The following is a 23,564-nucleotide window of genomic DNA, read 5'->3' on the forward strand; positions in this document are numbered from 1 at the left end:
GAAAGGAAAATTTGAAGTCGTATGGCAAGTTCAAGTGGTCTTCATTTGGCTTGGAAAAGTGAGTTCTTAAACGTGCATAAAAAAGATCTAAACTCAGATAGTACTAGGGTTTACATAAAACTGACGTAAGGTAGCAACATCTGAGTCAGTACAGAAAATTGGTTTTTGATCCATCCTGCTGGAACAGTAGTTTTTGGCAGGATCAGCTCCTGTCAGGAAGAGCTCTGAGAGAATCTGCTTTATTGGATGTAATTATTTTGGCAGTCCTTGGATGAGTTACATCAGAGGGTTTGTCAAAACTGAACAGGTTGTTTGAAATAAACTCAATACTATATTACTTTGAATTGCACAGTAACTTTCTTTAGCTGGAAAGAATTCACCTACAATTACATGTGCCAATTAAGAATTTAAGAATATCTTAAGTACTGTAAATGTGTTCTTTAAATATTTTAAGTAGAGAAGAGAAGTCTTTCAAATTGTGAGATACTCAGCAGTGGTACTTATGCATGAACTCTGCATGCTTAAAAATCCTTTATAAAACTTAATCAGGGTAATAATTACTGTGTATATAGTAGCTAGCAAGGAGGTAAAGATTAATTCCAAATGAAGAGCCCAGTACTCTTCCGATAGAAGATATCAGTTGTGAAATTTCCATTAACTTAAGGAAAAGCAGGGTTGAGCCTGGAAATATTTCAGACTACCACTGTGAAACTGACATGGTCCCTCTTTTTTTTCTTACCCCGGCAAATCTTTTTGTGTAGGTTTATGCTAAGCTAGTGTCCATCATCCGTTTATCATTAAACTTTATAGCTCCCATCACTGTATCACTAATTACTTTATGCATACACTGTCAGTGTGTGTGCGCGCGCGTGTGTAAATGTGTGGATGTGGTATTTGTGTGAGCATGCATATGTTATATGCTTTCATTAATTGCATGATAGGATGTTATCAGCTTGGACATGGTGCTTCATAGTTAGCTGTTATAGGGGGGCCAGATGAAGCAGTGGGTAAATATATTAGCTTTTGACCTCTTGAGATACAGGTGTACATGTGGCTAGATCACCAGAGACAGTTTGGTCTAATATCTGTTTCGTAGTAGATGTCTGTTTGTGTCATAACCATTGCATAGTTCAGCAGATGTGGAAGTGTCTGTTCAGGATAGGCTTATGATTATGGTAGGAGTGGAGATTGTAGGTTAGGTCTGAACTGCACTTGGCAGAGCCCCCCTGTGGGGTAGCTTGCACAAGGTCTGCCTGCACTAAGCCTGGATGTCTAGTTGTTGCTAACAGTTCATCACACCAGCGCAACAAACTAATTTTTAATAAACTTGCATGTAATTTGTGTTGGCTGTGTTGAGTAAGGCTTGCTGTATTTTAACCTTCAAAACTTTTAAATGCATTTGTTTCTTTTTTCAAACCATTTCCAAACTACATAAGCAATCAGTGACTCGGTCCTTGAAAATCACTGTTGTCCAAACTGGGATACATCAGCCAACGTGGACGTTTAGATGACAGGGTTTTCCAAACTACTCTCTAAGCACTGATCAATCACTAAGTGAATTTATCATCTAAAGATGACTGGAAAAATAGCTTATGGTGCTCCACTCAGATGGTTCTGATGCATTCCTTGTGAATAAATTTATTGCTGGGTAATTTCTATGTGACAGGAGTATATCAGGCGACAGCTAGAAGAGGAGCAGCGGCACTTGGAAATTCTTCAGCAGCAGCTGCTCCAGGAGCAGGCCATGTTACTGGTAACGCACCGTATCTGTTTTGTTCAGTAGCTATAGGATTAATTTATCCTGGCCAGTTCAGTAGCTATAGGATTCGTTTATCCTGGCCAGTTCTAGGCTTCCCATAGTTGGGCACAGCTGCACTAACGGTATGAACAATGGAGCTTGATTAAAAAGCCATTTATGCTAGCATAGCGGGTTGATAGGCATATATGAGAAGTACTGTATGGTCTCACTGCTTCCTGTGCAGTAAGAGGAGGAAGATTTATGTTAAAGTTGAACGTTTTGGTTTGGTGCTTGATTTTTTTGGAACAGACCTCAGCATTCAGTGAAGAACTAGAGTGCTTACATTGCATATCAAAAGCACGTGATGGGTAAATCACTCCCCCACCCCGAGACAATGGCCTTGCGTTGTTCCAAATCCTTGCTTATTGAACTTTATGCTGGATTCGGTTTAAATCATTTTATAATAAACTCGGTTTTGCTGTAGCTCTCCAATCACAAGGTTAGCAATACACTTGCAATGTTCCTAAACGGCATGTGCTTCCTGTTTGGTCCAACTTAGTTCTCAAGACAAAACTTTTAACAAAAAAAGAAAAAAAAAATGGGCTGGTTAGGGGAATATCCTCCGCAAGTTCAGTGTCATGACTTGAATTCCTTACACGTTTTCCCAAAGGAATACAGATGGCGAGAAATGGAGGAGCATCGACAAGCAGAGAGACTCCAGCGTCAGCTGCAGCAGGAGCAAGCCTATCTCCTGTCACTGCAACATGATCATAGGCGGCAGCAACAGCAGCAGCAACAACAGCAGCAGCAAGAAAGGAATAAACAAAGCTATCATACCCCTGAGCCAAAAGCCCATTATGAACCTACTGAAAGAGCACGTGAGGTAATTCTTGCTCTTGTATGTTAAGCCTGTTGTGTTTCCCTCATCTTTAGCAATCAGCATCTTAATAATTCTAATATTATAAAAGCCTTCGTCTGTCTGTCTGTCTCTGTCCATAATGCTTTATTTGCACGCCGAGTGGCTGTCTCGGCAGCCAGAGTGCTCTACACAGACAGACCGATGGCGGAGTGCCGCCATGACAGTTGGGACTGAGAGGCTGGAGGGGAAGCAGAGGGGGATGGCGGGGACTGGAGCACTGCCATAATGGAGGGGATGGAGCAGCGGGGGGCGAGGCCAGTCTCTTGGAGCCAGGGGCCGTTCTTGGGTCTGTTTCTTGGAGCCAGGGGCACCTCCATCATTCTTGACGGGCAGTTTGCTAGTTGTGTTATAAAAGTGTTCAGTGGACTTGTAAGCCAAAGTATCAATACTAGGCATTGGATAATACTGTAAAATAGGACTTATATTGCCCCAAAAAGGGAAACTTACTATTGTTCAGAGGCTTATAACAAAGGATGAAAGAAGAATCCTCACCAAGGGAAGCTATGGGAAATAGTCAAGTTAATTAAATCAAAAGTGTAGTTTCTCCTACTCTCATATAGACATGTTCCCCCCCCCCCCCCCTTCCTACTCCTTTCATAAAAGCAGCATTTACATTTCAGGAAAGCTCCTTGACACAGTTGGTGGTCTTTGTTTTCAGAGGTGCTCAAGGATGTGGGGGGCAGATTTAGGTTGGTGAGCTAAGGTGCATAGACTTATAGCACCTGCTTCCACTGCTTTTACCAATCCCATTGGTTCTTTCCCTTCACGAGAATAAGTTCTGCGGTCCAAAAGTAGATTAAGTCTTCCTCTGTGACAGTGTATGCCACTGATATATATCCTAGCAGGTGCTTTATGTTCACAGATCTTATTGGAATCAGTGTGAGTTCTTTCTGTTTAAATTTTGATGGTATTTGTCACTATAGTATGGGTGCTCTGCATATGGCAACATCTGGCCCAGATGAATACATTTATAAGGAGAATAAATATCCCTTTGGGGCTATCAAGCAGGAATGTTCATTGCAAACTATAATAATAGCCTTCAGTATACCTTTTATCATTAGTATCAATTGCTTTTGAAGCATTACTTTTTTTGCCAGAGGAATAAGGATGACAAATTCACTCAGTTTTCCGTAGATGCTGTAGTATGTGGATTCCCCATATTCTGGGCTTCCGGATCTTGTTCTCTCCCCAGTGCAAAATATTTGGCCGTTGCCTATCCTTAGCATATGTTGGAGGCAGTTATACTTGTCTGCAAAGCTGTACAGCTTGGTCAAACCTTTCTTTAATTTCCAAAAGCTTTGTACTACACTGCTGAAAAGCATGGTGGGAATTTGTCAATTAAGAGTTCTCATCTTATCTCTTAGCCTTATGACTTTTAAAGCTAGTTTTGGAGCAAGAGTGTCTTCTCTCTTTTCTTCTTATTTATCCCTGAAGGCTTTAAAACTTTAGGCCTTTTAACCCTGAATCAGCCCTTTCTCTCCATTTTTTCCCACTCCGTTTCCTTTATGGTTGAGCAGGCTAAATGGAGTAAGCTGAAGGCAAAGAGGGGTGCCATCTGTAGTAAGATCCTCTTAGGAGCGACTGTGTAAGGTATTGACTTTCTTTGTTTGCCATAGAAACTCTCTATATTTACTGTGGGTGGCAGAAGTACCTGTAAGTTCATGATCGAAAACATGATCAAGCCGAGGTTGGTTTGGTTCTCACTCCAGAAAGTCCAAAGAGGGAGTGCACACCATTTCCAGGGTTTCTGCTAAACAAGGATACTGGAGAAGGAGCTTATCTTATCCCAGAGCTGGATCTGGAATACTGGAGGGGAGTACAAGCCTAACATGATTCTTGTGTAGACAGTCAAGTGACCAAAAGAGCCTTTTTCTTTCCAGAATTAAAACCTTTTAAATGGTGATATTTAGAACATTGAATCCTGCTTCCAGGAGACATTTTAATACCAGTGGACCTGGCAGATGCTTCTCTGCATATATCCCGTCCTTTCCTTCCTTTTTCGTGTCCATGTGTGATAAGGTATTTAGCAGAATTTGCAGATTCGTTGGAATCTGACAGGGCTGCACCGTGAGTACTTCTGCTGTGTCCTCGAACTTGCAGCCTCTGAGCTGCCAGTTGCGTACATTAGTGCCCTTGCCCCCCCAGGTCCCCCATTATATCCAATCATTATTATGAAGAGAAAATACTAATGTTTGGGATCTCGATTTTCAGACTACTCAGGAAAGCTTAAATAGCAATGGGAGCTTGACAGACAGGTAAAATGAATTTGCCTTTGTCATTTAATGCTGCCATAAAAAGCGAATCATCTTGTACCATCATAGATCATAAGGAAGAAATCTATAAGACCATCTTCATATTTTAGGCACATGGGTTCATCCTAAACCTGGAGAATCTCCTCCATCTTTGAGGATAACCTAGGAGTGGAGAGAAGAAAGCTACATTTCTCAGTGCAAGAAAGCTTTGATAGGAACCAAGCAGTGAAGTGTTAAGGAACCTCCTGCATATTTTAACTCTTCATACTGTCTTGATATCCTTCCCTTTTTTGTTACGGTCTAGTGTTGATTTACTTCGACTTTATTGCTGGATGAGCAGCGACAAACTGATGACAACTGCAGAAAAAAAATCTTCCAGTCTAGACCAGTTAATTACTTTATCTGAAGAAAAAGTGGTGTAACAGCTTTTATATTCCTAAAGTACTTCACCTTGGTGATCATGCCTGCTTTCTGCTTGGTTTAGGTGGAGGATAGATTTAGAAAACCTAATCAGGGGTCCCCAGAAGCACAGTCTAAACAGACGGGCAAAGTGTTGGAGCCACCAGTGCCTTCAAGATCAGAGTCTTTTTCCAATGGGAACTCAGAACCTGTTCAGCCTGCCCTGCAAAGGCCAATGGAACCCCAGGTAAAAACTGGAAATGTTGGTGGGGTTGCAAGAAATCTGTACCTTTGAATAGATTTACTTCATTTTAGGATTGCAAATCTTGGCACGTAAGCCCCAGTTATGCTTCATGAGACTATGAAGGATGACTTATTCTACAGATTCGCTGCTTGTGTGTATGAGACTCATTTTAGAGGTAATGTGCAAGAAGGAAATAGCTGAGCTGGACTTCTAGGTTCTGGTAGCAAAGCTAACTGGATGCATGAACACCTCATTGTCATGGTTGTATTAATACGTAACGAACCTCTAAAACATTTGATCCTATACTCCGTAACTATACATAAAAAGAGATTACAGGCTACAACTTACAAACAGCTATAAATACAGAATTAAAATGAACTATTTAAATACACTTATGAAGCATAATGCACAATTTCCGTGCACAAGAATATTGTGGTTGAAAAACATGGGGTTTTTCTCCTTTTGATAAGTTGATAAAATTCATGAGTGGTGTGGCTAAAACTTTCCCTGGTTATCTTGTTGTGAATAGGCTTTGTAACACTTTTTGGCAACAGCAGCATCTGAACAGAAGGGAGAGGGGGAGTAATTGGGACAAAAAGTCACCTTTCACTCCTGCCTTCCTGGCTTGAATTTAAATTTCTAGCATTCTCTGAGAACACTATACTCATGTTTGATACTATATGCGGTCTATGCTGATTACGTCTAAAATCTTGCTTTCAACTTCTGCTAAGAAGAATTGAGCGTTGGTGCATTAAAAAATGTAGTAATTATATACATATTCAAACAAAGAGAGCCCTCCCCTTCCTAAAACTCTCGTCAACTGCTAAGTCTATTTTGTTGGTGAAAAAAAAACATACTGGAGTTGTGGCTTTACCTCATTTTTTTTTAAATTTTTTTTTACTTCTATCTTATTACAAAAAAGAAATTTTCAAGTAAATGACTTACTCCACATAATTAAAAAGAGGGTGGTCTTGGGAGTCAATATAAGTCTTACACTAGAAATCCAAATGTAGCTTTAACTATGGAGTCACTGTTGTCTCCATAATTTGTGCGTGTAGTTTGTGTGTATATATGTGTACATGTGCAGTATATGGTACATATATAACACATGTAGAATATGCATTTTTTATATATATATAGTCATGACTATAAAGGAATAAAGGCTTTTGCTGTACAATTGTCCTTCAAAAGTTATGCATTATAATTAATTCCTTAATCAATAGATCATCTTTGGGTCACACATTAGGCAGTATTTCTTCGATTTGATATTACTTCAAATTGTCCTTCCAATTCGTGCTCCTGTGAGGCTTGCACAAGATCCATCAAAACAAATGGAAGAAGAGTCCCAGTACTTTGGTGGGCTTTGGGTCAAGTGCATAGTGACCATCTTATTTTTGTTTCTTTCTGGGGTAGAAGCATATGTGTTTTTGGAGAGTAGTGTGTTTGGAGAGCCTTTCTCGCAAAAATGCATACATACTGTATTTTCAGTCTGTTATGTTCTCTGGGTGCTTGCCGTGCTTTTAAGTGCATTAATTCCACCTCACGCTTGCCTAATGCCATAACCAAGTTGTCTCTGCCCCCGTCCCCACTGCCTGCCTTTATTCTGTGTCAATTGGAAAGTAGGTTCTACGGAGGCATTTGAATGTTTTATGTTTTGTTTTCTTGTAAGGTACAGTGGTCCCATCTGGCATCTCTCAAGAACAATGTTTCCCCTGTCTCGCGATCCCATTCCTTCAGTGACCCTTCTCCCAAATTTGCACATCACCATCTTCGTTCTCAGGACCCATATCCACCTTCACGCAGTGAAGTGCTAAATCAGAGTTCTGACTCTAAATCGGAGGTACCTGACCCCACCCAAAAGGCTTGGGCTAGATCAGACAGTGACGAGGTGCCTCCAAGGGTAAGGAGTAGAAAGACAGATGTTTCCTTTTTTTTTTTTTTTTAATTTTTTCTTTTGAAGAATGCGGTAGTGTTGGCACTGGAAGAATCAGCCCCGTAGAGCCAGTGCCAGCATGGGGAACAGTGTTTTAGAAGGGAGAAGTTAACCAGTCAGTTAGCCAGTGATAACATGATAGAAGGAAATTTTGCAACCTCTGATAAAATTGGCTTATATTTATAAGCCATAGCTCTTGAAGAGAGACAATTTATTATGCAAAGATAATAAATCATTACCATATTCAGGAAATAATTTACAATATCCCTGAGCTTTAATTTACAGCTTAAAGTTAATTTTCTTCTTCCTCTGTTTGGCGAACCAAACTGCAAATTAAGAACTTATCTTTAAATTGAGATGGAGCTGAACAAAAAAGGAAACATTGAATATATATATATATATATTTTTTTTTTTTCCCCTTCAACCTGGGATTTGCTGCTTCTGAATATGCTGTTGCCCCCCACCAGTCTTTGCCTCCTGCTAATCCATTACCAGCCATTTGTTTGGTTCCCTTGAGCTTATCCTCCTTATTCTCATGCTGTTTCAGCAAATTGCTTTGTGCCTCCCTTGCTTCAGTCAAAATGCCATATTCTTTTAAAATGTCTCCATAGTCCTGGAGGGGTTGGTGGGATGGGTTGCTGGTTGTGCGCATCTTGTGTGGTAGCTATTTAAGTACTTAGACTAAATGTTCAGTTTTCCTTAATATCCTAACAGCAGCCCAGCTAAGATTCTTCATTTTATGGGTAATGTAGGAGTGGGGTTGGGGGTGGAGGAGTCAATGACATAAACTTCAACTTAGAACAGTAGCAATTTTCAAATCTTAAAACTTGTCCTCTACCAGGCGAGGCTTAATAGTTGCCCTTCCCTTGTCTTCTTCCTGTAATTAATGATTTTTTTTTCCTCCGCTAAGGTACCTGTAAGAACAACATCTAGGTCTCCTGTCCTGTCCCGTCGAGATTCTCCACTGCAGGGCAGTGGTCAGCAAAATAACCAAGCAGGTCAAAGGAATTCCACAAGGTTCGTAAGTTCAGGATCTTTCCACCTCTCCTATGTCATAGAGAAACAACAGTCAGAAGCCACACTTTCCTTTACAGGCAGAAAGCCACTGGTATTATCTGCTGGATGTGAGGGAAGGAAGAAAGTGTATGAGGGTTTTTTGTGCCAGTTAATGTTGAGATTCCTTGGCACCAAGTATTTCAGTAAACCCCAACTGAATTTATTTTTTCCCTTTCAGTCTTTGAAGCAGCTGTCTAAGTAACCCTCACAGCAATTTCAAAATATGTTTAAAAAACCATTTAAAAAAAGAAAAGAAAGCAGCAAAAAAAAGGGGTGGGGGGAATTTATGCAAGCGTTTATTGTCAAATGGCATGCTCCCTGCTATGATTTGAATCCCTTGCATTGCACTAGCGTTCATCATCATTATTGACAATTCCTCACAATCAAGGATGCTTATCAATATGATTGTGCTGGGGTTGCAATATGTGCAGTTCTAGGTGTTTGCTTGGGTCATGATCATTTTACAGCTCTCCGATGTCAGTGTGTTGCCACCTAGCAGAAGAGCTAAGCATTGTTGATATTTTTCCGATAATAATGATTATGACTAGCTCCTGTGGTATGAAGATAGTCAGTACAGCTGTTATTCATGTCATGAATTGTATTAAAAACCTAAATGCAAAGATTTAAACTCTTTCTGATCAATTGTTAACAAAATTCTGGTAAGTAACAGCACTTGATTTTTAAGGTTGAAATGGAAAATCTGAAATTAAAGTTGGTAAGAACATTCTTTTCCTCTGCCTGCCCCTTTCCCTTTCCCCTTGCTCCCCACCCCAAACAGCAATATAGAGCCTCGTCTGCTATGGGAAAGGGTTGAGAAGCTTGTACCAAGACCAGGCAGTGGCAGCTCTTCAGGTTCAAGCAACTCTGGCTCTCAGCCAGGTTCCCATCCGGGATCGCAGAGTGGCTCTGGTGAACGGTTCCGAATGAGATGTAAGGCTGCATTTTATTTATTTATTTTCTTCCTCCCCCACAACCCCCGATCTATCCAGACTTAATATATATATACCTACATTTGGATTGTGTGGCAGTTCATAATAATAAAGAGCAATAAATATTTATTTGAAAGGAATTTTAAACATAAGTGATCAAAGATCAGCAAGTTCTGATTCTCTGCCAGTTGCTTCCCTTTTAATAACTCATGGAGGGGTTGGGAGGGAGGCAGTCTCATTAAGATTCATATTCAGTTACAGTTGTATTTGACAGTGTTAAAATATTTGACTAATTATCCAGTACTTTTTTGCCTATAATTTGTTGGCTTTTTTCTACCTTTGTGTGAGTGTGTTGGCTACCATTGTATTCTGGTGCCTTAGGTGGGCATGAAGACAGACTTCTCTTTCAGATCCAGATTTGTTGACTTTTTAGTTATTCTACTTCTGCACATCTCCTTGAGTTAAATGCAAGGATAGCAACGTACTGCTGGGTTGGGCATGGGGTGGAAAGTAAGGTAAAACTGAAAAGGTCTCTAGTGTGTGAGGTTTTTATTTTTTTAATAGAGAATGATGAATCCATAAAACTATACTTTGGAGTAGTACAGACAACCCTCGCCATTCATGGGTGATAGGTTCTTGAGATCCCCATGAATGGCGAAATCCACGAATACGGTACTGTGTTCATGAACATCATGAATGCAGTGCCCCCGGTGGTTGGGGTGGGGACATGGCTGTGCTGGTGGTGGTGGGAGCCTGGCAGCGGCAGGAGCCCAGCAGTGGCAAGTGTGGAGCTCCCAAGGAGCTCCTGTAAGTGTATTTAAGATGCGGGTTCAGCATTCGCAAATATTTGAAACTGAATGGTGAACCTGCGAATAGCGAGGGTTTCCTGTAGTTACCACAATCATCTCCACTCATGCCATAAAAGAAAAGAAAAAGCAACTTTATTAAATTTCAGTTGCTCAGGATGCTTCTGTTGCTGCTTAATTTTGGAGTAGGTGTTGGCAACATATGACCCATGGCTCCGGAGGGCTTTGTTGACATTCCAGCAGCAGGGTCTTCACCTATGCTGGGGCTGGGCAGTGAGGAGCTTCACTGAGGCTGAGTGATTTGGAGCTGTGCCCATGCCTCTTCACTTCTCTCAATCTCTCCCCTCCCATCAGTTGTGGTACAGGCACAGCTGCTTGGCTGAGCATGGATGTGGGCAAAAGCCTTCAGTCACTGAGCCCTGACCCACATGAGCCAGGTTGTTCTGGCCCACAGCTTGGATGGGTTTTCATCCCCTGTGTTACAGCATATACAGTTGTAATGTGTAAAGCATTTTGTAGGGGGATTGGAGTGGAAGGACATCTCATAGTGAAATAGCTTTAACCCTGCAATGCCCCACTGCTATTAACCCATATAAACTACTGAGCTGAGCTGGCAATGAGATTATGGGCTTGGATTCCAGACTGGATTCAGTGTGTGTGCTTGCCCTGGTTTACATCTACCCATGCAAACCAATGTGTAGCTCAAGAGGTGCAAGGTGTTAGAACTAAATCCTTAGTTGGTGTAAATTGTGATAACTCCACTGGCTTCTGTGGGGCTGTAAAAGTTAACTCCACTTGCAGATCCTTCCACTAGCGTACATGGACAAGGTGGTACTGGTCCATGTTAATTGGTGGATGGCCATCAGTGGCTTAGATCCCCAGTGTTTCAAAGCCTTTGGCCTCTTTTTGCCACAGACCTTACTGCTCTTTATTCTTGCTTTTTTTGTCTTGATATGCAGCGTCATCCAAATCTGAAGGCTCTCCATCTCAGCGTCATGAGAATGCAGCCAAAAAAACAGAAGAGAAGAAGGAAGTCTTCAGACCCCCCAAGCCTGCTGTAAGTTAAGCCTACCTTCTATTATTTACCTCGGTAGCATTTCCAGATTTTTCATTTGATGTTAGTAGGCAAAGGCCGTTGACAACATACCGTGACCCTGTTTTAACAATAACTGGATTGGTAGTGAATTTGTGTTTCAGCTTGGTGGTTACATTTTTTCCCTTTGCCTTTTGTACTTATTTTATTATCTTCTCTTCCTTCTCTCCGACCATGCTCTCAATCCTGTGCACTCTGAATTAATGATGAATCGTTTGACCTGCTTGACCATTGCTGTGCTAGGGAGAAGTGGTAAGCACTTAATCATTGCGTTTAGAAAATTTCCAGGGTATCTGGAGTACCTGGTCATTGTTTAACCCTATGAGGTCAAAGTAAATGATCACAGTGTTTCGTTCTGTCTTTAAAAATATCTGATTTATTCTGCTTTATGTTGCAATGCATTCAAATGCCCCAATTAGACCTGCCCTTGAACCTGATAATTCCCCTGCCAAGAGTTTATAAACTATAAATTATACAACATATTTTATACAAGACAACTCAGTTAGTTCAAGGTGCTTTGCAACTCTGGTGCCCAAATGTTTTATGTACCATATCCTGTCAAATTGCAGAAAACTGGGTGGAAAAAAAGGAACCGTCACACTGAAGAACCTATTTAGTGTGTGGTTTGCAAATTGACATTCCTTGTGTGAACTGAAGAGAGCAGCCAAGGAGTCAACAGTCAGAGCATTTGGATTCAAAATGCAATTCACAGTGATACAGATATCTGATGTGCCCATCTTCCTAATCCAAATGCCTTGGTGTTTAACCTGCCAATGAACTTACAAAGTAACGAGTAAACTGACATGTTGCAGAGAATGATAGAAGCCCAGCAGCAGAACTTTAAGTCCAAACAATTTAGGTCTTACAACTCTGCTCCTGTCAAGCTGATGCTTCCCCGTTCTAATCTGCCCTTTAACCTGTGCCTTTCATGTCTTCATTGCACTCTGGTTAGGATTTAACTGCATTGGCAAAGGAACTGCGAGCAGTTGAAGATGTGCGACCCCCGCATAAGGTAACAGACTACTCATCATCCAGTGAGGAGTCTGGGACGACAGATGAGGAAGATGATGACATGGAACAGGAGGGAGCAGATGAATCTACTTCTGGGCCAGAGGATGCCAGAGCAGTGTTAGTTGTTTTGTGCCATGTTATTTTTCTTTTTCGTATCTGTGTGCCCCCTCTGTCTGAGGTTGGGGGGGAGGGGCAGGGAGGCAGAGGAGGAGTGGAGTTTGGTTGTTTGAGTGATGCGTTTAATTCTGCTTGTATCAACACAGTGTTCTGGAATCCATCATTAGCATTCCCTTTGTGTTCACATTTCCAAAATGTATTGGGTAATATTTTCAAAAGTGTACAGGTCTCATTTTCAGAGGTCACGAAAGTGCTAAGTCACGAAAATCCTTGCTGAATGTCAGTAAGAGCTAAAGTCATTACTGAAAATGGGACTTTGGCTCTTCCCCTTAAGCTCTTTAAGCAAAGCTATTTTTATATGTGAATGCCATTTTTCTTGCGTTTCTAAAGATCAAACTAGAGTGTTGTGTCCTCTCCCTCCCTCCCTCCCTCCCTTGCATTTTCTGTAAAACAGGGAGAGCTTCATTTACCAATTCTGTTACTTCTTGCCTTCCTTCTTCATAGTTCAGTAAATATTTTACTTTGGACACAACTGAAGTATGACGTGAATTGGATACAGGTACACGGTGACTTGCATATTAAACTGAACTGCTGTGGCATTATCTTATCCAGATTATCTGTTGCTTGATAAATAGGTCAACTCTAAACTTGAGCAATGGTGAGACAGAGTCAGTGAAAACCATGATTGTTCATGATGATGTGGAGAGTGAACCTGCCATGACTCCTTCCAAGGAGGGTACTTTGATCGTTCGACAGGTATTGTCTTCCCTTCCCTGTGCAATTTTGCACCACTTCTGTGATCATTAACCTGCCTGCTCATTCACCCACTCTGTTTCCACCTTATATTTGTTGTTTGTGTTATCCAGACACAGGTAGCTTATTTTGGATGAGCAGATATTGTGGATGCATGCAGAAAAAAGAGCATCCTCCACCCCTTGTTGCTACTATTTTGCATGTTCTGCAATTACACTTATTACAGCACCATACTGAGTACTTCAAAGTCTGTGTCAGAAAATGATAGAAAAGCTGCTGCAGGTGTGTGAAGTAAGCATTCAGAGCAGGAGACTTTAGTTTTGGAAATAAAGGGGAAGGGGGGAATGGAGGCAGAAAGTGTGTTCAGGTCTTTAATTTTTAATCCCTCACTTGAGAAGATACTCCTTGAAAAAAGCAACAGCAAAAAGCAAGGTAGAAAATTATTGATGATGGGGGATGGAAAGGGATAGCCACAGGTCATAAGGCAATGCATATGCACAGATCTAGGTGGGTTTGTTTCCTTCAATTTATTGAGTTATTTGTACTGTGAGGATGATGCTTCCCTGTATATTAAACAAATTCCTCTGTAATGAATATGTTCGCTCCTAGGACTTCCTCCGTAATCACATTCATGGATTTTACAACTGTGTCATTTCTTAATTGAGCCCTATGTTTGCTAATTAAGATTTCGTTCTTATTGTTTTAAATAGCTAGCTGAGGGCATTCACTAGATACTTCAGGTTCTCATCTGAACATGATTCAAACTAGAATTAAATAAAATGATAGGGGAAAAAAAGCCAGAAATCTTGCCCGTGCTCTAGGAGAAAACTTAACAGCACAGTTACCTTCTGGGAAAGGAACTGACCTTGCCAGGGTATCATAAAAAGTGAAAGGCCAAATTCTGCTGGCCAGAGGCAGTGCTTGCTGAGTTCTTGCAGCTCTGCAGACCTTACCCAGGCATCAACGCATGATGTATCGATTCATTAAAAAAAATAAAAAGCAAGAGAAGGAAGAATAGATTACGTTGTTAGGGATTTAGGCCTTTAAGCAGCACTTGAGCAAGACAAGTGTGCCTGTTTTTTCTACAGAATACAGTTGACACAAAGCGTGCCAGCCATCATGAGAGCAATGGCTTTGCCGGTCGCATTCACCTCTTGCCAGATCTCTTACAGCAAAGCCATTCCTCCTCCACTTCCTCCACTTCCTCCTCCCCATCCTCCAGCCAGCCGACACCCACCATGTCCCCACAGACACCCCAGGACAAGCTAACTACTAATGAGGTATGTCTTGCACCACAGCTGGCTGCTTTCTTAGGGTTATACCAGTGTTGCCTAATAGCTAGTTTGCAAAGGAACTCCAGCCAGTCTTTCCCCTTGCTCTTTTCTGTCACCTTTTTCCCACCCCTCCAAAATAACACATTTCAGTTCTGTATGAGAAATTCTTAACGCTAGATCAGATTTACTCCAACCTTGCCAGTTTACTATTTTTGCTTTCTGTAGCAAGTCATTAATTGCATGGCTTTTGTTTAAACTAAACCTGATTTACTATATTTGTCAGATCAGTGTTTTATTTAACTTATTTAACTTTCTATTTTTATTTTGTTATATTCTGGGAGCAGGCTAATTTTAAAGAATCTGCTTTTTCAAAAAATAAAATAAAACCTGGTAATTTTGGCTTGATTTAATCTTAAAAATTAAGCAGATAACTAGGGGACTTGCTTGTAGAAACTTGCAGCACTGGATAAAGAAGCTGTTTTCTAGCTTTACAGAGGGACTTTACTTTTCAGAATTGCCACCTGGGCTTAGTGACGATTTCAGATGCTCTTCAGGAAATTTCTAGTGTCCAGGGTGTTGGTGGTTTGGAATGACCTATAGGAGCTCTTTTGGCTTTAAAGTGTAGTTCAGGTCTGAAAAATGACAATATACAAGTGACATTGGCTTATTCCTCACATATGTAGCGTGATTCTTTGGAGTCCTGTCTGCAAATTGCCCTGCTGCTGAATGTTGATATCTTTTAATCTCTATTGGCTCTCCAGAGCTAAAAGGGGGCGAGCTGCTTTCTTGTACGTGAACAGTTTTTCACAGAATCCCAGTGAGATGGCTGATCCCTTGTAACCATGTAGTTTTTTTAAAGGTTATTTAGATACGCATGTGTAAATTTTCCTACGTGGTCATTAGTGGCAATAGGTGGGAAGGAGAGAACCTTACCTAGTTTTCAGATTGAAGTTTCTGGCCTGACATTTAGGGAGAACCAATTCATACTTGCAAAGAAGTACGTTGTGGTCTTAGCCAGACTCTGTAAAGGTGCAGTGACCTGCTATCTCTTTTCTAAATGCAAATGAAATTTAAAGTAAACATGACAGTGCATTGGCATCAGGTTTCTTTGTACTTAATATAGCAACTTAATGTGTACATTTCAAGATGGGATTAAGAAAGTTTGTGGAATGTATTTAATGGTGAGAGAGCAAATATTCATTCCCCCTTCCTTCCCTCTGCCCCTTCCACGCAGCATTTCAGTGAACAGAATGCTTGTGTAATTTTTAGATACACTTCAATAGTCCTTGATCTTTCAAGTACATCTACGTAGATGTAAACTCATTGTTTCAAAGGCATACTCGTTCATCTCTGTTCTAACCAACAAGTAACCAGAGTTCATTCAACTTGGCTCAAAGAGCATTGATATTGAAATTATAGTAGCTGCTTTTGCTGGTGGTGGTGGCATTATTAGTAATATTGTTGAAAATACTTTAACTTTTGCAGAAAAGTGGTGAAACAGTTGATACAGAAAGTAGAAAGGCAGAGGTGAAAGACAGGGATCACATTTGTAGTGGCAAAAAAGAAACTGACTAGAGATTTATTTCCTTCAATCACAGCAGTTTATGCTGTGTGTGCGCATGCACACACACGTGTACACGTGCCCCTCACATTCCCCCTTTTTTTTTTAACTTGTCCCATTCTGCTTTAATGTGCAGTGTTTTCACTGTAATACCTAGCTCACTAAACTGGCAAGGAGTTCTTAAGAGTCATTCCATTTATACTTTTTAACAGTTCATTGTTTCAGTCGTCTTTTTCCTTTCTTTGTGGTTTTCATGTTTAGTCTATAGAACTAAATAAAACACCAGCATTTTTTAAAGTCAACTACATGTTCATAACTTCATATCAGTGTTTACTACACCTCTTACACTAATGAGCCCCTTGTTTGATACAGGTTTAATATTTGCTTTATGAAGTAATGGTGGAAGAACCTGCTGCAGCTTTCTGGCAAGAGGCTCAGGTTTAAAAAACAAAAAACAAAAAAACCCCGAGAATTGACACACAGGACCGGACATTGACATGTAATCAATCAGAAGTGGATGCCTGATCCCAGATTATTCAGATTTTGTTGCTTGAACCCCAAGAGATCAAATTCCATGACTCATTAAACCAGTTCAGTTTAGGAGATGCATACCAAACAAAAATAGTGTATAATGAGTAGGTGACAGACAGATAAAAAACTTAAAATATGGAATGTAGTAGTACTAGTTTCTAGTTCTTAGGGTACTTATGTGTTCAGCTGATGGGGAAAAAAAGAGAAGAAGAGACAGAAATCTCCTTATTTTCCTGCCTTAATCACCATTCCTAAAACTTATCCTTCAGAATTTGAGCTGTATAGGGATGAAGATATACTAACTACATTTTTCAGGTAATATGTAAAATGTACATATATTAAGACGTGGTGCCTGCAGAGTGTGTTTATAGGAAGTATGAAGGTTGGGGGAATAAAGGGTTTCAGAAGGAGAAATGGTGCTGCTGCACAGTGACTGTAAAATGTTTGTTATAATCTTTGGTTTTTATTGTCATTTATATTAACAAATTGAAAATTTACATTGCAGACTCAGTCCGCTAGTAACACGCTCCAGAAACACAAATCTTCCTCCTCCTTTACACCTTTTATAGACCCCAGATTACTACAGATTTCTCCATCTAGTGGGACAACTGTGACTTCTGTGGGTAAGTAAAATGCAGAAAGACAACTTACAAGGAGTAGAATGACTGAAGTGGCTCATTAAAGTGTATAAGAGTGTCCCTGCTATGCTTGTTACTTGATTTGTGATGGATTGTATAGTTTATTTCCTTTTTCCATTTACATTTCTTAGAGAAGAGAGACTTCTTATCAGTTACAGTTCTGGGTTGTTTAATATACAGAGTAAATATTTGGCACCTGGGAGGTAACATTATATGTAATTCTTTTCAGTGGGGTTTTCTAGTGAAGCAATGAGGTCAGAAGCAATAAGGCAAGATCCCACCAGGAAAGGGTCAGTTGTCAACGTGAACCCCACCAATACACGACCACAGAGCGACACTCCAGAGATTCGCAAGTACAAGAAGAGATTCAATTCTGAGATCTTGTGTGCTGCCTTATGGGGTAATGTACACCTCTGTCCCTTCCTTCATTCCCCTTTTTTGTCTTGATATCATTGACTGAATTTTTTATTATCACATAAGTGCATAAGTGAGAAAAGTATCTGCATGCAGAAATTAACTAGCTTTTACATCAGCTGTAGAACAGGGCAACAGGGAATGGCTGGTGGTTGTCTTGCTATTCCTGGTGGGCATGAAAACAACAGTTTTGCAGTTTGGAGTGTACCATTGTGAACTTAGTACCATAAAATGGGCTTAAGAATGTTCTGAATAACTTTAGGGAAATGGAAACAAGGATGTATCAGGTATTTCAACATAGCTACATGCAAATCACGGCTCAGTCTGATGTTCCCATAATTTGGGTCTTTTTTGGTGTTGTTGCTTAGAGTACATTTGTTCTGTGTTTAAGTTCTCCCTGTTCAGTTTTCTTCTCCTAGTTGCATTGTTAAAAATTGTTAGCTGAAGGGGATTCTCTTTTTCAGAATTTTCAGCTGCAACTTTTGCGTTCTGATGGTAGTCTTTGCCCTGTTCATTGGCCTGATTAAATTAATAAAGTTTCAAGCAAGGCATTATATGTGCCTAATTTTGCCCCTCAGAGTTCTGTCTAACAAATCAAAGGGCTCAGTTATTCTGTTTATCATCTCCTCTTGGTTTACATAGCATTTTGAAGTCACCTGGGGAGGAGTTCCAAAAGTAAAAACACTACTTGACCAGCGTAGACCTGCAGGCAGATTTTCTTGTGCATCCTGGTTTTCCTCGGTGTAGTGAGGTGTGGAAGATGGAGTGTGTGCCATTTGTGGTCACAGCTCTGCGTTCCTATAGGCTAGTTTTACATTAACCTCAACCGCTCTGTCTTATGGCAGTGAAGGACTAGGGCAGAGCCTGCCTATGCTGATATGCCCCTAACATGACATGTATTTGTTTTCAGATTCCCTTTGTCAGGCCAAGTTTCTTTTCCAGTAGAGCCTAGCCCATCATTCAAGTTATCTGTGCATCTGTTATGTTGATTTTAAGTGTGGGAGCAAATCTTGTCCATGCCTTCCAGTTGTAACCAACTTTTGTGTTAAACATTTAGGGTCAAATTCATTCTGGAGCATAAAGAGCATATTTTACCCTTATGGACTTGTATCTATTTATCCCTGCTTTGAACCTATGTCCCTCTTGCAGGGATGCCTCCCGTAAAAGAGTCTTAATTTATTCTTTCCTATTTGGAATGAAATAGCATTCACTTTGGAAGATTCTATTGGAAACTTGAAGAGGCGGTCAAATGCTGATAATATTTAATCCAAGAAGTACAAGTTCAGTTGCTAAATACAAAAGAGTATCACTCTTAAGCGCTTTTAAGAGCTTGTACATTTGTTTGTTAAAACTACCAAGCTGCCGGGGGAAGAAGAGTCACCTTTGTCGATCTCTACAATGAGTAAAACTAATAAAAAGACATGGAAAAGGATTCTAAGCTTATGGCATTTAAAAGGAGGAGAATGACTGTAAATGTGTTTTAGTTTTTGTGGGCTTGTTGCACACAATCTACTTTAGCAAAAGTGTAACTCCCACCAAAATCACAGATGAATTAGGGTTTTCTTCATTTCATCCTGTATTTCTGATTAGAAGAACATGCATTCAACACTTTCTCTGCTAGTTTGATATTGCTGCACTATGGTTAGGACATTAGATAATATTAAGAATGTAACTGAATATTGATAGACAGAAATTCAGAAGAACAAGGTGAGTTTTAGTGTAAGGCTTCAAGATCATCTTAAAATGTTGCCCTGATATGTTTCGGGTAGATATTAGTTAAGGTAGATTTGTACCTTATAGAATAACTGTATCAAAGATGAGCTTTCATGAGTCTACACTCACATAATCTGATGTTAGAAATGCATCTGATGAAGTAAGATCAGGTTCATGAAAGCTCATGCTATTCATCTCTTGATTTAGTTGGTCTGCAAGGTGCAAATTTGCCCTGCTTTCAGCTAATTACCCCTTTGTTTCAATATTGTCATAGATGTAGCTTGTCAGTGTCCTCTGTGTAGCTAAAGCTGATCTACTTTATTAATAGTATTCAGATTAAGATATACAAAAAAATAATTTGGTGGTGTAATTCCTCTGGTATCTGTATAATTGCACCAGAGATTAACTTGGGTGATAGCAAGGGCTTCCCACTCTCAGTAGTCTTAATTATATTGCTGTGGGGGTTCCTTTATTTCAGCTTTTTAATTCCTTTTAAGAATAATAAGTTTAATGTAACTTGAAAGTCTAGTAAAGCGAGTTACAAATTTGGTTTGGTTCTTCTCCCCTTGTGCTATATTTCAACTACCTGTTTAACGTCTTCAGACAGTACATAGTAAAAACTGTTTCTTATGGCTGGCATGAACTGAATCATTTACCAGACTCCTGCTACACACATGGTGAGTGGGAGAGGGAGGACTGTTGAGGTGGAGGACGGTACACCACTGAAAACACCTGTTCCAATAAAACTAGACGGGGATTAGATCAACAGACTAGCATAAAAATTAAATAAGGTTCTGTAGAAATTCTTCTGAAGTCCTATGAAATTGAATTAGTGTTATAGCTGAAACCTTTTATATATAGAACTTGAAAGAAGAGAGAGAATTCTTTTTTTTAATGCTTTAGAAAAGTCTTAAAAGAAAATGGGAAAATTGATTCTTTTTCTAGTAAATTCTGCATAACAGCCAGACCCAGCTGCTGGAAAGGAGGTTAAACCCTGCTCCAGAAAGCTTCATCTTACACACTGGTCTCTAATTAACATAGTGGGAGCAAATATATAGTTGCACCCAACTATGCCAGTGAGTGGGAGGACTTCTAGCATTCCAGTTCTCTATGCAGTGGGCAGGTGCAATCAATGGTGTTTTTGTAAGCCTAAAAAAAAAATTATTATTCTGAAAAGGTACATCTTCAATTCATCATTGTAACTGGAAAACTTGCTTCTAATTTGGCACTTCTTGTTTTGTTTTTGTTTTTTTTAACCTAGGAGTTAATTTGTTAGTGGGTACTGAGAGTGGTCTGATGCTGCTAGACCGAAGTGGTCAAGGGAAAGTTTATCCACTAATCAATCGAAGAAGATTCCAGCAGATGGATGTACTGGAAGGGCTGAACGTCTTGGTGACAATATCTGGTAAAGCTCTTTTCAATACATTGTTTTCATACTGCCCGTGGTGTGGGAAAGTGCTTGTCTGCACCATTGAAGTCAGTTCCCGTGTCCTGTGTCCCATGTTGCATCTTCATTTCTGCAGTACTCCATTTTTGGTGCAAAAACTCCCCAGTTGTATGGCTTGAGGGATACGAGTGCTGCAGCATAAAGTTTTTTGAAGGATAAAATGAGGAAATGTCGTCTTACTTATTTTTGTTGTTTGGGAGAGCATCGGTAAAGTAACCAAGTTGAATGCAGTTGTAATAATGACATTCTCTTTCTCTCTCGTAGTTATAGTTTAAACCAGAATTCTTTTAACTAAAACATGATTTACTTTGGTTAAAAGTAATCCTTGAAAAAGGCTACCTAAAGAGGTTGTTGATTTTTTTTTATCCTCATCTTGAGCTGAGGATTGGACTAGATGACCTCTTGACGCCCTTACCAGCCCTAACTTCTATGATTCTTTGATTCTACTACATACATTGTCACTTGTGCCAAGAGCAGTAGAACAGGAAATATATTTCAAAGTAAAGATAGGAAGTGGCACCAAAGCTGAGGAGAAAGGGATGCCCAGTTGTTTGCAATTTAGGCTTCTCATTTCCAAAGAGATATTTGAAAGGGATGCTTCATTGATTTGGTGCATTGGAGGTGCTGTCTCAGACCTGTACTAGGAACTTGCCCTTTTGCTCCACTGCCTATTTAGGGTATAGTAAAAAAACATGGCTGATCCAGGGTTTCCCACAGTGGTCACTGGGCTATATTTTTTAGCCACTGGGGGAAGTAAGGATACAATTTGGATCCTCCTGCTCTGGATGTGTTATGCCTCTACAATTTGAGCAAAAGGAGAATCTCAGTAGGGTCTGCAGTACTCACTGGAGCTGTTGTGAGTCCATCTGCTGGACCTAATGGTACATGCATGCAGACAAGTTGTGTAAACTTGTGTGTGTGTGCTCATTACTCAAAGTACCGTGTTCATGCCAATATAGTCAAGTGTGGGACTGTTTCCGTTTTTTTTAAAAACTTGTAATATTTTCATTGTAATATTTTCATGACTTTTATTTAAATTTTACTTAGCCTGGAGTGTGTTTAAAACAAGCAAACAAAAAATATCTGGGACTTTGGGGGGGGGGGAAAAAAAATCCCTCAAACAAACTGTTTTTAGGTTAGACATCAGCGATGCACTCTAGAAACTCCAAGTTCCCCGGTGAATGATTTAATACAAATAACAGAATAACAAGTCTCAAACAAAAATATCATCTCATTCAGCATTTGTAGTGTCCAGTATTTTGCAATGTATCTCACGTGGATGGGGAGAGCCTGCGGTTAAAACTAGCGTGAAATTCTTTCAGCTTTATTTATAGTTGCGTCAGTCACGGTCCAAACAACCCAACACATCCGGTTTCTTTCTTTCCTTCAAAAATATTGCTTCCTTTATTGAGACACGCTACATTAACCCGTAAAAAACTGTCTGATCCTTAGCTGTTTTATGCTCTAAGAACTGCCCGATATCCTGGGTTTTATGGGAGGATGCTAGTGTCCATGAGGAAGGGGGAGCTTGTAGCCACTGAAAGGCAGGCTCATGATGGGATTTTAGGTGGGCAACACTTCTGTTTATACTAAAGGAGCCTTCTTATTATGCTTTACCTCCTAACCCACCAGTTCCGTTTAGAGGCTTTTTCTTTCTTTCTATTCTGTAAGTAAATAGGAAAGTTAAGATTTAACCAAACTTCCCCAAACACATGGCTTAATCCATTCAGTCATGTAATGGTTTCTCTGGGCTTTGGGGTTTGTTTAAAGGCACATTAGGCATCTTACATTTACCATATTTACTTAAATAGAAGATGACCCTGATTTATAAGGTGATCCCCCCATTGAAATTAGATTCTATACATGGAAAACCTATAGATCCATTATAACTTTCCAGGTGTAGAATTATTGGAGATTTGCCTTGAATTTTTACCCTTCCCACTGCTACAGCAGGGAAAATAAATCTGGGGTGTCAGGTTTCCCCTTTGCTCTCCCAGCTTTTTCCCCTGCCAGCTCCTTCCCTTTCTCCTTACTATTTGACACCTGGTCTTCCTGAGCACATGGAAGTGAGGGGCAAATTTCAGAACAATGGCCTTGAAAATAAACATGGCTGTAGCAGTTGCCTATAGTATCTGTAGACTTCAAACAGAATTGATGCATGTTACCTTTTTTAAAACTGCTACAAGCTTTAGCACAGGTACTCCATAAACACTTTTGAGTACTTTGGCACCTACTTACACATAGTACAAATTATGCATGATATTAATCCAAAGCCAAAGGCTGGTGATACCACATAGTTAATTGGGCTGGGCTCCATCATTGTTAACAGCATTTGAAACCCATAGCTCAGCACCGCTCAGTATTTGTGTGTACTCCAGATACCCCCTTCCTCCCCACCTGAAAGGATCCATGTGCTAATTAGCCCTAACTCATGACTGTAACCAAGTGTTCTTGTCATGAGTCCTGGGATGCTCCAGATAATTATATACAGTGAGGTGCAAGGCAGTCTGGTCTAGCTTCACCTCATGTTGGGTGGAGTCACACTAATTTTATGTAACAGTCTGAGAGAGGGAGTGACAGGGATTCTGGGTGAATTGTTTAGTACCCCTTTTGGTGATGTTTGCTAAGCATTTATGGCTGATGAAGAAGCAGGAATGATTGGAAATGGGAAAGAAAGCCACAGTTCAGCTGTGGGAGTGAAGAGGAAGTCAAAACCATATGCAGCGTAGCGGCTCA

At 40.2% G+C, this 23,564-nt stretch overlaps 1 protein-coding gene across 6 annotated transcripts in view; it reads left to right on the forward strand.

Annotated features, from left to right (window-relative positions):
* Positions 1–23,564, forward strand: part of MAP4K4 (mitogen-activated protein kinase kinase kinase kinase 4) — a 208,123-nt gene that overhangs the window by 168,844 nt on the left and 15,715 nt on the right. The window contains exons 13-26 of one of the 6 annotated variants that reach the window (XM_019529543.1): positions 1,667–1,753; positions 2,409–2,621; positions 5,394–5,555; positions 7,222–7,452; positions 8,396–8,502; positions 9,320–9,471; positions 11,236–11,333; positions 11,613–11,621; positions 12,322–12,497; positions 13,133–13,253; positions 14,339–14,530; positions 17,122–17,239; positions 17,484–17,654; positions 20,643–20,786. In XM_019529543.1, coding sequence (XP_019385088.1) covers positions 1,667–1,753; positions 2,409–2,621; positions 5,394–5,555; positions 7,222–7,452; positions 8,396–8,502; positions 9,320–9,471; positions 11,236–11,333; positions 11,613–11,621; positions 12,322–12,497; positions 13,133–13,253; positions 14,339–14,530; positions 17,122–17,239; positions 17,484–17,654; positions 20,643–20,786 — 1,981 coding nt within the window. The remainder of the gene's footprint in view (positions 1–1,666; positions 1,754–2,408; positions 2,622–5,393; positions 5,556–7,221; positions 7,453–8,395; positions 8,503–9,319; positions 9,472–11,235; positions 11,334–11,612; positions 11,622–12,321; positions 12,498–13,132; positions 13,254–14,338; positions 14,531–17,121; positions 17,240–17,483; positions 17,655–20,642; positions 20,787–23,564) is intronic. The other 5 variants (XM_019529544.1, XM_019529546.1, XM_019529547.1 and 2 more) reach the window with 5 other exon arrangements.

Source organism: Crocodylus porosus, unplaced genomic scaffold, assembly GCF_001723895.1.
Source record: "Crocodylus porosus isolate Cpor-Errol unplaced genomic scaffold, CroPor_comp1, whole genome shotgun sequence".
Classification (NCBI taxonomy): domain Eukaryota; kingdom Metazoa; phylum Chordata; order Crocodylia; family Crocodylidae; genus Crocodylus; species Crocodylus porosus.